The sequence below is a fragment of the Bos mutus genome, chromosome 16 (assembly GCF_027580195.1).
Source record: "Bos mutus isolate GX-2022 chromosome 16, NWIPB_WYAK_1.1, whole genome shotgun sequence".
NCBI lineage: Eukaryota > Metazoa > Chordata > Mammalia > Artiodactyla > Bovidae > Bos > Bos mutus.
Window position 1 is genome coordinate 67,062,834 of NC_091632.1, and position 16,915 is coordinate 67,079,748.

At 39.6% G+C, this 16,915-nt stretch overlaps 1 protein-coding gene across 1 annotated transcript in view; it reads left to right on the forward strand.

Annotated features, from left to right (window-relative positions):
- USH2A (usherin) overlaps window positions 1-16,915 on the forward strand; it is a 928,983-nt gene that overhangs the window by 737,404 nt on the left and 174,664 nt on the right. Inside the window, exon 55 of the mRNA XM_014481290.2 lies at window positions 14,389-14,496. Within this exon, the coding sequence (XP_014336776.2) occupies window positions 14,389-14,496 (108 nt within the window). The remainder of the gene's footprint in view (window positions 1-14,388; window positions 14,497-16,915) is intronic.

Here is a 16,915-nt window from a genome sequence, read left to right on the forward strand (position 1 = left end):
CTAAAGGAAATCAATCCTGATTTTTTATTAGAAGGACTGATGCTGAAGCTGAAGCTCCAATACTTTGGCCACCTGATGGGAAAAACTGACTCATTGGAAAAGACCCTGATGCTGGGAAAGATTGAAGGCGGGAGGAGAAGGGGACAACAGAGGATGAGATGGCTGGATGGCATCACTGACTCAGTGGACATTAGTTTGAGCAAACTCTGGTAGTTGTGATGGACAGGGAAGCATGGCATGCTGTAGTCCATAAGGTCACAAAGAGTTGGACACAACTGAGCAACTGAACTGAACTGATACAGTAGTGGGTATCTTTAACTGAAACAGGATGAAAACTGGGATGGCTATTGTGTCCTCAGAGCAGCTTCAGAAGCCTCTAATGTCATGTATGATACTCTGGGCTGTATTTCCCCCACTACCACCTGACCTCTGGCCACCAAGCGTCAGACCTGTGAAAGTAGGTGTGAGAATTCATTTTATTTTCATTTTTCAAATTCCAAGGAGCCTAAATTCTTGCAAAAAATGGCACATCAACAACTATTTCTTCTTCTCTTTTATATTCTTACAGATATAATATTATAGCCAAAGCATTATATGCATCAGCTGTCTAGACACCAGTATTTAAAGGAAAAAAAAATCCCTTGGAATCCCAGATATTATTCCAAGGTACTTTGACTGAGAAATCACTATTTCTGTTTCATTCCCAGCAGTTCTATCCAGTTTCCTTCTTCCCTGAGATGTATATCTTTGTTGTGGATCATTTAAGCATCAGACTTTGCTGCTACCTGATGACACATTTTGTTCTAGAGAAGCTTCTGATTGAAAATGTAGGATAAAAGAGGCTTTGGTCTAATACAACACCAAACTCCAAGGCAGAAAAATATTTGTTAATACAGTGATACAAAAATCAAAAGCAAGGGTCTTTCCTTGGATTATCTTATTAATGTTTTTAATGTTAATACATTTGGAAAGAGAGCCTGCCAAATTAGTGACTCATTCAGGAAGTATCTTGTAATGAATCTGATCACTCTGATACTAGGGAGAGGAGCTTAATCTCTGGTGTAGAATTACACATTAAATAGAGAATTAAGAATGCAAATAAGCTTTGTAGCAAGTAGTCAGAATGGAAAGTTCTAAGTTATTTCACTGGTATTTGCAAATGCAAGAGCGCCCTAGTTTGGATTTTTTGATGTCTGGTTCATATGAGATATCAACTGAACTCATACATCAAAGCCTCAATGCAAGAAATGGACAGTGCCAATGGCTGCTCTCAGAGAGGCAAGAAATTGACTTGACTAAGAGGGATGGACACTGCTGAGATCATGATGGATGATACTATCAGGGAAAGGGGGCCCTAGCTTGTGAGCTCCTGAAATATTTCACAATCAAATTTTGTGACACAAACCATAATTTAAATGCACATTTGGTGTATCTAAAGTGATTCCATGATCCCTTGGGATACCAGTTTTTGAATATCTCAATTTTCACATGGAATCAGGTTAATCCAAAATTGAGCCTTGACATAGCTCTAGTCATCACAGTGAATGCTGGATGTTCCTGGGAATCTCCACGAGCAGAAATGTTCTTGGGTGAGGGAGGGGAAAAATCATTTAATGAGTTCCCAGGCAGGTGGAGGCAAAAGATAGCTCTTTTCAACGGTAAAACTAGATATGTGGTTCACATGGGCCAGGGCAAGCATCTAGTTTGGGTGAACTGGTGCCAGGGCAAGTAACTGCCCGCAGAGTGGGCAATACCTGGTAACCACCTAACAAAAGCTTTTTGAAGTAATTCAGGCCTCTCAGCACTTGAACTAATAACTAACCAAGTTGACTGAGGAACTTGTGAAATTACATATTCTCTAGGATTATTTGGTAATTCTTCAGAAGAATAATAGATGATATTTAGGACAACTGAATGACTATTTTGAGGTAGCACTAGCTATCTGAAACTGTAATGAACAAAAAGCTTTTTCATGACTGCCTGGAGATTAAACATGAGAAACAAGCTGTTCTTTATAGAGTACATCCAGTGTAACTTACAGAGCTATGAGTTTTGTTTTCCAAATCATCTTTTTATGATCCATAGGCAGACTTTTTGCAGTCTCTTTTTAACACATATTTACTCTTGAAAGGGATGTTACTTGAAAGTGTAATTGTAATGAGTTTGGTTATAGTATGCCTCTTTCCTTTAAAAGAGAACATGATTCCCTGTAGGGAAATTCAGGTAATTTGCAGCCACAGTAATCTCCACTCCACTGAAATGTTAAATACTTGGCTTTTCTCCATGCGTTTGTCTTTCTCTGTTCTACAGCCTCTATTTCTTACTCTTTTAATTCAATGCTGAGCAGTTGAATGATGTTTTCTTTTCTCCTTCTACTCTTTGACTTTAGGATTAAGTTACAGTCAGAACGGTTCCTTGGAGACATCTCTTTATTTCCCTCTTCTCATCCTGATCAGTTCATGAGTAGTTTTCAATTGGTGTGCCCTTTTCACTGCCTGTTGCTAATATTTCAAATATATCTCATTTTAAGGACTACCAATAGGGGCTTCCTTAAAGTGACAGCAAATTCCAGTTGAAATGTGTTGATTTTATTGAGTTTTACAGTCATATATATGAAAGGTCATCCAGTTCATGTAAATCATCTATGCCTCGTGGCAGTCCACACTTTACTTACAGACTCTTGGAACCAAGTCTATTAGTAAATCAATCCTCTAACAATAGGAAAAATACAAGACCTAAGAAATTGTTGTTCAGTCACTAAGTCACATCTGACTGATGAGTCAGTAATGCTATCTAACCATCTCCTCCTCTGTTGTCCCCTTCTCCTTTTGCCTTCAGTATTTTGCAGCATCAGAATCTTTTCCAGTGAGTCAGTTCTTCATATCAGGTGGCTAAAGTGTTAGAACTTCAGCTTCAGCAACAATCCTTCCACTGAATATTCAGGGTTGATTTCCTTTAGGACTGACTGATTTGATCTTCTGGCAGTCCAAGGGACTCTCAAGAGCCTTGTCCAGCACCACAATTTGAAAGCATCAATTCTTCAGCACTCAACCTTCTTTATGGTCTAATTCTCACCTTTGTACATGACTACTGGACCTAAGAATAGAATATACAAATGTTGGATGCATCTGTCGTCTTCTTTCATATTAGCCTGTGGTTCAATTAAGCAGTCTATATTCCTGTGCCCACAGTTTACATATATGGGAACTGAAGTCAATAAGCTGGCTTGTGGTAGTAGCTGATAGGTAGATAAGGATTAGACCCAAAGAGTCCAATTTCAGACTGCTGAGTCTGCCTCTGTACATGAATTGTGCTCATATTCCAAATGAAAATATTCAAATACCTAGCCCCATGTGGATTTTTAATATTACCAGAAGTGTTACTAGGCCTTGAAGGATCTGTGTCATTTTACTTAGAAGCCTCATAGGGTGGACCCAACTGCTCCGGGTCACATTTTTCAGCCCAAAAAGAAAAGAAAGAAAGTGAAGTCACTCAGTCGTGTCTGACTCTTTGCAACTGCATGGACCGTAGCCTACCAGGTTCCTCCATCCATGGGATTTTCCAGGCAAGAATACTGGAGTGGGTTGCCATTTCCTTCTCCAGGAGATCTTCCCAACCCAGAGACTGAACCTGGGTTTCCTGCATTTTGGGCAGACGCTTTACTGTCTGAGCCACCAGGGAAGTCCCAACTGCCCAGAATTGCATCCGGACCTCATCCTTTCTTATCTCTGTCATCAGAGGTGAGTTCCTTCATCTCTCTATGCTTTGGCTCCTGTTATCTGAGCAGAGAACAGCAGTTCGTCTGGGAGTAATTGTCTTACTCCCCAAGGGCTTTAATGGTGTTAATTAATGTCTAGGAAGTACATGGAAGAAGGACTGCAAGTAGTAAATATTAAGTAAACTTCAGTTTCAGATATGGAGAAGGCAGTGGCACCCCATTCCAGTACTCTTGCCTGGAAAATCCCATGGACGGAGGGCCTGATGGGCTGCAGTCATGGGGTCACTAAGAGTCAGACATGACTGAGGGACTTCACTTTCACTTTTCACTTTAATGCATTGGAGAAGGAAATGGCAACCCACTCCAGTGTTCTTGCCTGGAGAATCCCAGGGACGGGTAGCCTGTTGGGCTGCCGTCTATGGGGTCGCACAGAGTCGGACTTAGAAGTGACTTAGCAGCGACTTAGCAGCATAATATTATAGTAGTGTAATGTTTTCTGTATAGTAGAGTGTGTCTATTCATCTCAAATTCCTAATTTACTTAGCAGCAGTAGCAGTTTCAGATATACACATCTGAATGCAGAATCCCAAAGAATAGCAAGGAGAGATACGAAAGACTTCCTAAGTAATCAATGCAAAGAAATAAGGGAAAACAATAGAATGGGAAAGACAAGAGAACTCTTCAAGAAAATTAGAGATACCAAGGAAACATTTCATGCAAAGATGGACACAATAAAGGACAGAAATGGTATGCACCTAACAGAAGCAGAAGATATAAAAAAGAAATGGCAAGAATACACAAAAGAACTATATAAAAAAGATCTTCATGACCCAGATAACCATGATGGCATGACCACTCACCTAAAGCGAGACATCCTGGAGTGCAAAGTCAAGTAGGCCTTAGGAAGCATCACTATGAGGAAAGCTAGTGGAGGTGATGGAATTCCAACTGAGCTATTTCAAATCCTAAAAGATGATGCTGTGAAAGTGCTGTACTCAATATGTCAGCAAATTTGGAAAACTCAGCAGTGGTCCCAGGACTGGAAAAGGTCATTTTTCATTCTAATCCCAAAGAAAGACAATGCCAAAGAGTGTTCAAACTACCACACAGTCACACTCATTTCACACACTAGCAAAATAATGCTCAAAATTCTCCAAGCTAGGCTTCAACAGTACCTGAACTGAGACCTTCCAGATATTCAAGCTGGATTGAGAAAAGGCAGAGGAACCAGAGATCTAATTGCCACCATCTGTTGGAGCACAGAAAAAGCAAGAGAATTCCAGAAAAACATCTGCTTCATTGCGCCAAAGCCTTTGACTATGTAAATCACAACAAAGTGTGGAAAGTTCTTAAAGAGATGGAAACACGAGGCCACCATACCTGCCTCCTGTGACACCTGTATGTAGGTCAAGAAGCAGCATTTAGAACTGGACATAGAACGATGGCTCCGAATTGAGAAAGGAGTACATCAAGGCTGTATATTGTAACGTTGCTTATTTAACTTATATGCAGAGTACATCATGCAAAATGGTGGACTGGATGATACAAGCTGGAATCAAGATTGCCGGGAGAAATATCAATAACCTGAGATATGTACATGACACCACCCTTGTGGCAGAAAGTGAAGAGGAACTAAAAAGCCTCTTGATGAAAGTGAAAGAGGAGAGTGAAAAAGCTGACTTAAAACTCGTCATTCAAAAAACTAAGATCATAGCATTTGGTCCCATCACTTCATGGCAAATAGATGAGGAAACAATGGAAACAGTGACAGACTTTATTTTCTTAGGCTCCAAAATCACTGCAAACGGTGACTGCAGGCATGCAATTAAAAGACTCTTGCTCCTTGGAAGAAAAGCTATAACAAACTTAGACAGCAGTATCAAAAAGCAGAGACTTTACTTTGCCAGTGAAGATCTGTATTGTCAAAACTGCATTTTCCAGTATGGATGTAAAAGTTGGACTATAAAGAAAGCTGAGTACCAAAGATTTGATGCTTTTCAACTGTTGGAGATGACTCTTGAGAGTCCCTTGGACTGCAAGGAGATCAAACCAGTCATTCCTAAAGGAAATCAGTCCTGAATATTCATTGCAAGGACTGATGCTGATGCTGAAGCTCCAATACTTTGGCCACCTGATGTGAAGTACTGACTTGTTGAAAAAGACTCTGATGCTGGGAAGGATTGAGGCAGGAGGAGAAGGGGACAACGGAGGATGAGATGGTTGAATGGCATCACTGACTTGATGGACATGAGTTTGTGCAAGCTCCAGGAGTTGGTGGTGGACAGGGAAGCCTGGCATGCTGCAGTCCATGGGGTCCCAAAGAGTTGGATGAGACTGAACTACTGAACTGTAGGGAACTGAAACTTTAATTGGTGTGTTATTTATGTGATCAAAGAAGCAACTTCCTTAGAGAATAACTGCATTTCTCAAAAGATACATTTAATTAATGTTTAGAATTCAGTGAAAAGAGGAGAAAAAAATGAAATAAAACATACCCAATTTTGTTTTTTAACTTTTGTATTTGTGTTTTGAATGAAATCCTTCCATTATATTTCACTTTAAGAACAACTGCAGTGGTTTCTACCCTTTTTATATCATTCAGATACTATTTAATCTTTAGAGGGGAGGCAGTCATTGAAAATTTTCAGTGTGTTTGATATAACTTATCCGATGGAGACCGCACAGGACTTAGTGTTAAAATCATTGGTTTGTCCCTACTCCAAGCCGAACATTTGTCTGCTGTGTCCCTATTTGATTCTCTGAACCTGTTTTCCTACCTTTGAGGCAGGAACAATATTTCTTGTTCTGGTGATATTAAAGGCAAAACCTCACCTTTCACCAGACTTTTTCGTGTTCTTGCTAATTCTCTCTCCCATAATCTGGTACCTCTTTCTAGCTCGTATAAAGGCAGATCACCTCATGCACATAATAATAGCTGCTTATGCTTGCTGTGTGTAACATAGAAGACTCTGACCCTGTGTGTACACATGTAACATTATTAGCAATTATAAGAGTAGTATTGCTTATAACTCTGTTTCTTGAAGGTTACCAAAACAGTTCAACCAGGGTTCACAAATGGGCACTTAAAGGCTCATGAAACAAACAACAAAAATCACATGTAGACTTTAGGTGTGGCTCACTCAAGGCTACCAAATGACATCAGTTCAGTTTAGTTCAGTCGCTCAGTCGTGTCTGACTCTTTGTGACCCCATGGACTGCAGTACGCCAGGCTTCCCTGTCCATAACCAACTCCCAGAGTTTACACAAACTCATGTCCATTGAGTCAGTGATGTCATCCAACCATCTCATCCTCTGTCATCCCCATCTTCTCCTGCCTTCAATCTTTCCCAGCATCAGGTCTTTTCTAATGAGTCAGTTCTTTGTATCAGGTGGCCAAAGTATTGGAGTTTCAGCTTCAAGACCAGTCCTTCCAATGAATATTCAGGCCTGATTTCATTTAGGATGGACTGGTTGGATCTCCTTGCAGTTCAAGGGACTCTCAAGAGTCTTCTCCAACACCACAGTTCAAAAGCATTAATTCTTCGGCACTCAGCTTTCTTTATAGTCCAACTCTCACATCCATACGTGACTACTGGAGAAACCATAGCTTTGACTAGATGGACCTTTTTTGCAAAGTAATGTATCTACTTTTGAATATGCTGTCTAGGTTGGTCATAACTTCTTCCAAGGAGCAAGCATCTTTTTAATTTCATGGCTACAGTCACCATCTGCAGTGATTTTGTAGCCCCCGCCCCAAAAAAATCTATCACTGTTTCCACTGTTTCCCCATGTATTTACCATGAAGTGATGGGACTGGATTCCATGATCTTAGATTTCTGAATGTTGAGTTTTAAGCCAACTTTTTCACTCTTCTCTTTCACTTTCATCAAGAGGCTCTTTAGTTCTTCTTCGCTTTCAGCCCTAAGGGTGGTGTCATGTGAATATCTGAGGTTATTGATACCCCTCCTGGGAATCTTGATTCCAGCTTGTGCTTCATCTAGCCCAGCGTTTCTCATGATGTACTCCGCATATAAATTAAATAAGCAGGGTGACAATATACAGCCTTGACATACTCCTTTCTCTATATGGAAACATTCTGTTGTTCCATGTCCAGTTCTAACTGTTGCTTCTTGACCTGCATACTGATTTCTCAAGAGGCAGGTCAGGTGGTCTGGTGTTCCCATCTCTTGAAGAATTTTCCAGTTTGTTGTGATCCACAGAGTCAAAGGCATTGACTATGTGATCCACATAGTCAATAAAGCAGAAATAGATGTTTTTCTGGAATTCTCTTGCTTTTTTGATGAGGATGTTGACACTGTGATCTCTGGTTCCTCTGCCTTTTCTAAACCCAGCTTGAACATCTGGAAGTTCATGGTTCATGTACTATTGAAGCCTGGCTTGGAGAATTTTGAGCATTACTTTACTAGTGTGTGAAAGTGAAAATGAAAGTGAAGTCGCTCAGTCATGTCCGACTCTTTGCAACCCCAGGGACTGTAGCCTACCAGGCTCCTCTGTCCATGGGATTTTCCAGGCAATAGTCCTGGAGTGGGTTGCCATTTCCTTCTCCAGGAGATCTTCCCAAACCAGGGATAGAACCCAGGTCTCCCGCATTGTAGACAGACACTTTACCGTCTGAGCCAACAGTGTGAGATGAATACAATTGTATGGTAGTTTGAGCATTCTTTGGCATTGCCTTTCTTTAGGATTGGAATGAAAACTGACCTTTTCCAATCCTGTGGCCACTGCTGAGTTTTCCAAATTTGCTGGCATATTGAGTGCAGCACTTTCACAGCATCATCTTTTAGGATGTGAAATAGCTCAACTGGAATTCCATCACCTCCACTAGCTTTGTTTGTAGTGATGCTTCCTAAGGCCCACTTGACTTCACATTCCAGGATGTCTGGCTCTAGGTGAGTGATCATGCCATCGTGGTTATCTAGGTCATGAAGATATTTTTTGTGTAGTTCTTCTGTGTATTCTTGCTACCTCTTCTTAATATCTTCTGCTTCTGTTGTTGCTGCTGCTGCTGCTAAGTCACTTCAGTCATGTCTGACTCTGTGTGACCCCATAGATGGAAGCCCACCAGGCTCCCCCGTCCCTGTTCTTGCCTGGGACTCTCCAGCAAGAACACTGGAGTGGGTTGCCATTTCCCTCTCCAATGCATGAAAGTGAAAAGGGAAAGTGAAGTCACTCAGTCGTGTCTGACTCTTAGCGACCTCATGGACTCAGCCTACCAGGCTCCTCTGTCCATGGTATTCTCCAGGCAAGAGTACTGGAGTGGGGTGCCATCACCTTCTCTGCTGCTTCTGTTAGGTACATACCATTTCTGTCTTTTATTGTGTCCATCTTTGCATGAAATGTTCCCTTGGTATCTCTAATTTTCTTGAAGAGATCTCTAGTCTTTCCCATTCTTTTGTTTTCCTCTATTTCTTTCCTCCAGATGACATTTCCAGGACAAAGTTTCTTTTCATCTGAGCTTTTCTCCATTCTCAAGCTTTATGTGGTGGAAAAAGAACCATATAAAAATGAATGAAAGTTCTGTTTCTAAGCCTAGCTTTCAGTGGCCTGAATGAGGTCACAGAATGCTGCTACCGTTGCTCAGAATTGAATGTTGATATGTGTCCTGGCCTGGGCGAATTCAGCTCTCAACCAAGCACAAGGCCTGATGGTGGCCAAAGACTGGTTTCTCCAAAGAAAATTCAAGTTTTGTTATCAAAAATGTGTGACTATACTCTGGACGTTAAATATTACAGGTGTGGAGTTGCATGACACAAGCTAGTGAATGTCAGTTGAAATGAGTCTGAGTCTATGCTTGATCCACCTGGTGCTTTCACCTGGTCAGATGCTCTGCACTGCAGGGGCAGAAGCATCTCTGGGAGACAGACTGCCCATGAATAAGCCGTTATCCGTGCCCCCTTCACTTCCAGCCTCCTGCCTCCCACTCTGATCTTTCTTGTTCTTCAAACTATGCTTCTTTTCTCCAGTTCCCTACTTCCACTCCTTTTGATTCGGAGATGTCTTTGAACTCTTCTGACTTATTTTTATAAGTTTTTCTTTTTGAAGTATAGTCAATTTACAGTGTTTCAGGTATACAGCAAAGTGATTCAGTTATATATGTGTGTGTATGTGTGTATGTATGTGTGTGTGTGTATATATATATATATATTTCAGATTCTTTTCCATTATATAGGCTATTACAAGATATTGAATATAGTTCCCTGTGCTATACTATATAGTAGTACCTTTTTGGTTATCATTTTCTGTTATCAGTTCAGTTCAGTCACTCAGTCACATCTGACTCTTTGTGACCCCATGGACAGAAGCACACCAGGCTTCCCTGTCCATCACCAACTCCTGGAACTTGCTCAAACTCATTTCCATGGAGTCAATGATGCCATTCAACCATCTCATCCTCTGTCATCTCCTTCTCCTCCTGCCTTCAATCTTTCCCAGCATCAGAGTCTTTTCCAGTGAGTCAGTTCTTTGCATCAGGTGGCCAAAATATTGGAGTTTTAGCTTCAGCATCAGTCCTTCCAGTGAATATTCTGGACTGATTTTCTTTAGGATGAACTGGTTTGATCTCCTTGCAGTCCAAGGGACTCTCAAGAGTCTTTTCCAACACCACAGTTCAAAAGCATCAGTTCTTCAGCCCTCAGCTGTCTTCATATCCAACTCTCACATTCATACATGACAACCAGAAAAACCATAGCTTTGACTAGATGGACCTTTGTTGGCAAAGATTATATATATATATACACACATACACACACACACAGAAAAATATTTTCTGTATAGTAGTAAGGCAATGGCACCCCACTCCAGTACTCTTGCCTGGAAAATCCCATGGATGGAGGAGCCTGGTGGGCTGCAGTCGGACATGACTGAGCGACTTCACTTTCACTTTTCACTTTCATGCACTGGAGAAGGAAATGGCAACCCACTCCAGTGTTCTTGCCTGGAGCATCCCAGGGATGGGGAGCCTGGTGGGCTGCGTCTCTGGGGTCACACAGAGTCGGACACGACTGAAGCGACTTAGCAGCAACAGCAGCCCTTTTCCCCTTTGGTAACCATAAGTTTCTCTTCTATGTCTGTGACTATATTTCTGTTTTGTAAATAAGTCCATGTGCATCCTTTTTTTTCAGATTTTACATACAAGTGGTATCATATGTATGTCTTTCTCTCTCTGACTTACCTCACTTAGTTTGATAATCTTTCGACTTTTTGACCAATGCTCTCTGCTTAATACTCAGTTCTGCATCCTGCCCATCACCCTTAATTCTAGTATTCCAGTGTCTCCAAGAGATGTATATTCCTTCACTAACTGTGGCCTGATCCTCTACTAAACCATCCCACCCCTCTCAATTTAAACACCTTGTTACAGACTCCATTGGCACACCTTCCTCAGTCTATCAAAACTTCTTTAAAGGCTGATTGCTCTGCTGTTGTACCACCTCCATACACCTGTCTTCTAGTGTGAAATGGATGACACTCAACCCCCTTTAGAAAAATTTTGTAAGGAAAAAACAATTTCTATTTTTATATATGTAGATTTTCTTTTAGCTACAGTCCTCATTACAAATACCTTCAATCTTCTAATCAATCTTAGTACACCTCTGGGATGATGTTTTCTTTTTTTTCCTAAGAAGCATCCTAAATTGTCCTTCAAAAGTCTGAAACCAAACCAAACAGAACACAAAATGTGGAAGAGAACAAAGGTTTTTTGGGTTTTTTTTTTTTTGTCAGACTATTCCAGAGAAAAATCAAGTATTGCTTTATTTTTGCTAGCCATACTTAAGCCTGACATTCAGAAAAAAAATCTAGAAAATATTTATTGTTCATAAATTATATTAATCTTGTTTTTATTTTAATAGTATTATGCAAGTAGAAAAGAATCTCCTACTCAATGAAACTGATGCTGTGAGCAAGAGTCCCTATGGAATTAAGAGGAAGGGCCTGTGTGGTCACATCACACTCGTGATGGTACATGGACATATCATAGCATCACAACCATGCCATGCTTATTGGATGCTTTTATGCCCTGGTCTTCCTTAAACAATTTTTGAAACACATTGAATACATGGGGAGAAATGATTTTAAAAACATTCAAAGATACCATCCGTACTCTCAAAGGGCTTACCTTCTAAGTGAGAAAGTAAGATATTCAGATACAATGGTGTTACAAGGGTCAAGACCCCATTTTTCAGTAATGGGAGTAAAGAAGGCAACTTTGTCAGACTAAATCAGTCACCACCATCCCTGACCTTCATTCTTAAATGTTTCTCTTGAGCTCTATATTTTATAATCTTGAGCATTTTCCTATAAGCTTTTATCAAACCCACAAGGCTTGAAAATGGCCTAGATCTTTCATCATATTCCTCATCTGTAAATCAGGTAAATATCAGAAGTATGTAAATCCTCCATAGCAGCCAAGTAGAAGATTATAATCAAATAAGTATCCACATCTTATCATTAAATTGATAAGGAAACACTAAGTGTTTTGAAGCTGAATCCCAGAGCAGCTCCCGCTACAGAACATTACGGCTTTAGCAGAGAAGCCAGACTACTGCTCCAATTCTAAGTGAACTAGTTAATTAATTTTTTCCCTTCACTTAACGAGCACCTACTTCGTGCCTGTCACTATTCAAAGGACACAGTTGTGGGCAAAACCAAGTCCTTGTTCTTTTTGAGGTTATGTCACAGAGGTGGAGACAAGCAATAAATAAATAAATGTGTAATAAAACATCAGATAGTGTGGAAGGCTATGAAAGAAGAAAGTAATTTGAGAGGATAAAAAGTACTGGTTGTTGTGTGTAGATAAACTGACCAAAATCTTTTAAAATATAGCATTTGAATAGATATACGTAAAGTGACAGCTGCTGCTACTGCCAAGTCGCTTCAGTCGTGTCCGACTCTGTGCGACCCCATAGACGGCAGCCCACCAGGCTCCCCCATCCCTGGGATAAATGTCTGGAAGAAGAGTCCGCTCATCAAAAGAACAGGATATGTGAAAACATAGTTCAAAATTCATGCAAAAATAAGTATAGAAATTTATTGGATCCATGTTGTAACTTAGCCCAATTATTTGACATAGATATTGTCCTGTTCTTTTATCAGAAAATATTTTTAAAGCTTTGGCTTTGTTTTACTTTTCCCAAGAGTCAAGGAAATGAATGTTAGCCTTGATGTATTCTTGTTGAATGCTGCTGTCTTAAAGTTGCTTCTGCTAAAATAAAGTACTACTCTAAGTACTTCTCAACAGCCTTAGAGACTAGATGCAGTGATTCCTTATTTTACAGATCAGTAGATCAAAGCAGAATGAAGCTAAGTAACTTCTGAAAGGTCACTGGCCATGCAGTGATGAAATCTAACAATATATAACTTTATTTTGTATTGGGTTATAGCTGATTAACAATGTTGTGACAGTTTCAGGTGGACAGGAAAGGGATTCAGCCATCCATATGCATATATCGTTTCTCCCCCAAACTCCCCCTCCCATCCAGGCTGCCACATAACATTGAACAGAGGTCCCTGTGCTATGCAGGAGGAACTTGTTGGTGATCCATTTTAAATATAGCAATGTGTACAGACAGAGAAGGAGAAATATCAAAATGACATTCCTTATATATGGAATCTAAAATTAAGTGATACAAATGAACTTACAAAGACAAACAGACTTAGGAAATGAACTTATTGTTACTGGGGGCGTGGAGGGGGCACGGTGGGGGGAAAGGATACTTAGGCAGTTTGGAATGGATATGGAACAATATGTAACTGTTGTCTGTGGATTGCCAACAGATACCAGTATATCTGTTGTTGGTGGATTGCTGTTCCTTCTTTTCCTGAGAATTTATTGAGCAATTACTGTGCTACATTATACATCTTATTATAAAAGAAATATAAACACTGTTCCCTCTTCATAATATGTCTAATCTATGTGTAAACACAAAAACAACATACCTTGTGAAAAACTACAGAATTGTGAGATGGTACAGTAGGAGCATATATGGTAAAGAAATGCAAAGTTAAAAGTTAATATGAGCTGAATATGGCTTGAGGCTAAAAATGTTGACTCTAACCTTTTTATTTTTTTTTCTCCCTGCCCCTGTTCATATAAGAAGCAATTGCAGAAACTGGGATGGTTAGCCTGGAGAAGAGAAAACTCAGGGGGGATTTGATAACTGTCTACAAATATTTGAAGAACTGTCATGTGGAAAAGAAATTAGATTTGTTCTCTGTGTCCCTAGTGGGTGGAAGTATTAGAAAGAATTCACCACAATATAAAGAAGGACTTTCACACCAAACAAAGAGAACTCTAGAGCTCTCTAGAGATGGAATAGGCTGTTTGGGAGATGGAGCACCTCGATTCTCTAGGCAGGGGAGTCTCTTCAATGATACCTGGTACAGGGGAATTAATGGAAAGATGGATGGATGGATGGATGACAAGAATTTTCAGATCTCTTTGAAGGCTTAGAATTTGTTGTTTTATCAGTTGAGAAATGAAATGTCTTTTAATACTGAGCTGCTTATGAAGTTCCTTTCCCCCTTGGAGTGTTTTCTGCTCTTAAAAATTTTGGATATCATATCTGCAACTCTGCATGTGACTGCTAGTGTTTACCTGATAATAAATAATCCTCTCAAGAGGTACTTGATTTCTTGTTTGCTCTTTCTAGGTCTCCAGCCATACACCAACTACAGCTTCACACTTAGAGCTTGTACATCTGCTGGATGCACTTCAAGTGAGCCTTTTCTAGGTCAGACTCTGCAGGCAGCCCCTCAAGGTAATTAAAAAATACCCGTGGTTGGGAAAAAGAAGTTTTCATATGATATTTTGACATGAACTCTATAAACTTTATCATAACAAACAAGGAAGAAGAACTAAAGTATATGGATCCAAAATAATATTCTAGCTTCCTGTTTTTCAAGTTTAAACTATAAGTCTCCCAAGGCAGTTTGCTTTCAATTCCTTAGATGTGGTTTTCCTTGGAAGAAAAAAGATACTATGTACTTGGATATGAAATTCCTCCAAAAATCAAAGGTTAAATATTCCCAGGGCAGCTAAAATATAACAAGCACCACACTCCATGTTGAAGCTGATAAAAATATTCACTGCCCACAAGAATTTGCAATCAAGTAGAAGTGATAGGGTAAGTAACCAAATTGACATGAAGAGAGAGAATCTTAGAATGTGATGTTAAATGAGAATTAATGAACAGAATGCTCAGGTTAATCTTGGAAGGGAGAGATTACAACCCATCAGGGACTTCAAGAAAGATCTTAGAGGGTGGATACCTTCTGAGATGGACCACAAGGATCAAGGGATTTGACAAGTGAACAGATGGAGGAAATATACTATCAAACACAGCTTGAGAGATTGGGAAGTGGGACCATCACCTTAGAAATCAAATTGGCAATGTCTGTTAAATGTAAAATGTTGATTCCCCGTGACAGAGCAGCTTCAATTTCATTATCTAATGCCAGAAAATAACATTTCCACAACTGCACCAGGAGGCATGTACCAGGATGTCTACTGAAGCCTTTATTGTTGGGGAATGCCAAGATATTGGAAGCAATCTAAATGTCTTTGAGTGGGGAATTGCTAAATTTATTCAGATATATTCACGTTATGGAATTCCATCAATTCAAAGAAACAAGGTGATCTGTACATATAATGTAGAGTTATAGAACTGTGTTAATATATGGCATCTTTATGTCTAAAGCCACACATAGAAAATTATATTCATTTCTATAGATAAATGCATAGGAAATATTCTGGAAGCATACATATCTACCTGATAACAATGGTCTTTGGGTTAAGAACTGGGACAGATAGTATCATTTACTTTTAGAAGAAAAATATACTCAGAAACTTGGGCTAGTGATCAACTAATTATTTTGTTAATCTTTATTATCTGCTGTTTTCCATGTGGGGAAACAAGAGGCATAAATAAGCTTCTGAACAGAAATGTAATATTAATGCTCATCAAAGAGTCCTGAACTACTTGTCCATTACTCTTCTAATGAAGGGGTTGTTGTACCTCAGAATATTAGACCTGAACTTCCTACCAGTAAATGGGGAATAAAATGGAAAATTCCACATATGGGGCATATGGCTCCTCACCAGGAATTCACTAATGATGTTTTCTATATAAAGAATGTTTCATGTCAAAAAGCTTAGTGTTCCTTTGAAAGGAAGAAACCAGCAGTGGATTTTTTGGAAAGGTAAACTATCAAATGGATACTTTGATGATAATGGATAATTTCTAAAGGATCTATCAATCAGTTTTGGCTGAAACTCCAGCCTGATAGAAGAACAGGGCCTCTCCACTTTGCTCATCCAATCCGTATATTTAAATTCTTAGGCAATATGGATCTCTACTCTCACTTTGTCCAAAACAAAAAACATTTTCTTGAAAGAGCTCAGATTTCATGACTTAAAAATTATAGGTTTCAACAGTGCTGGGGAGTATGAGATGAGAAATGTTTTACTTGATTTGCTTTTTAACTTTATCCACCTTTCCTTTAACACTAATAACTGTGCAAAGAAACAGTAAACTAAATGGGCTTTCCTCTGCAGAAGGAACCTGGATTTAGAATCCATTTTCCGGCTGCATAAGTGCCAATTCTGAATAACTTGTATGAGAAATAAATGTAGTCTGAGTGCTTAACTTGGAGGTTGTAAGGGAACAAAGCAGCAGTAACATTAAGTTGTGTTGTTTTCCAAAATGGAAATAAACGTATTATATCCTCTTAAATTAATAATCCAAGTATAACTAATTTTAAAAGGCTTAGTTGAGTGATCAGACATAATTTGATGGTCTAACATTTGAGTGTCTAAGTAGATATGGAGAGAATTAAAGGAAGCATTTGTTCACAGCCACCCTGAGAGTTCCTTATGTCTGTCATTTTCAATCTATTTAAAAAAGAAGCTAAAACATATTATGACCTCATTGGTAAGCTGGTCCTGATTCTCTATAATTTTGGCCTCCTGGAAAACGGTGTAGCCTTAGTCAAGTAGTGGGAAGAGCTTGAACTGGATTATTGCTCTCTTTTAAGAATTGCTGCTTGTGTCTCAGATGGTAAACACTCTGCCTGTAATGCAGGAGACCTGGGTTCGATCCCTGGGTCAGATAGTTCCCCTGGAGAAGGGAATGTCTACCCACTCCAGTATTCTTGTCTGGAGAATCCCAGGGACAGAGA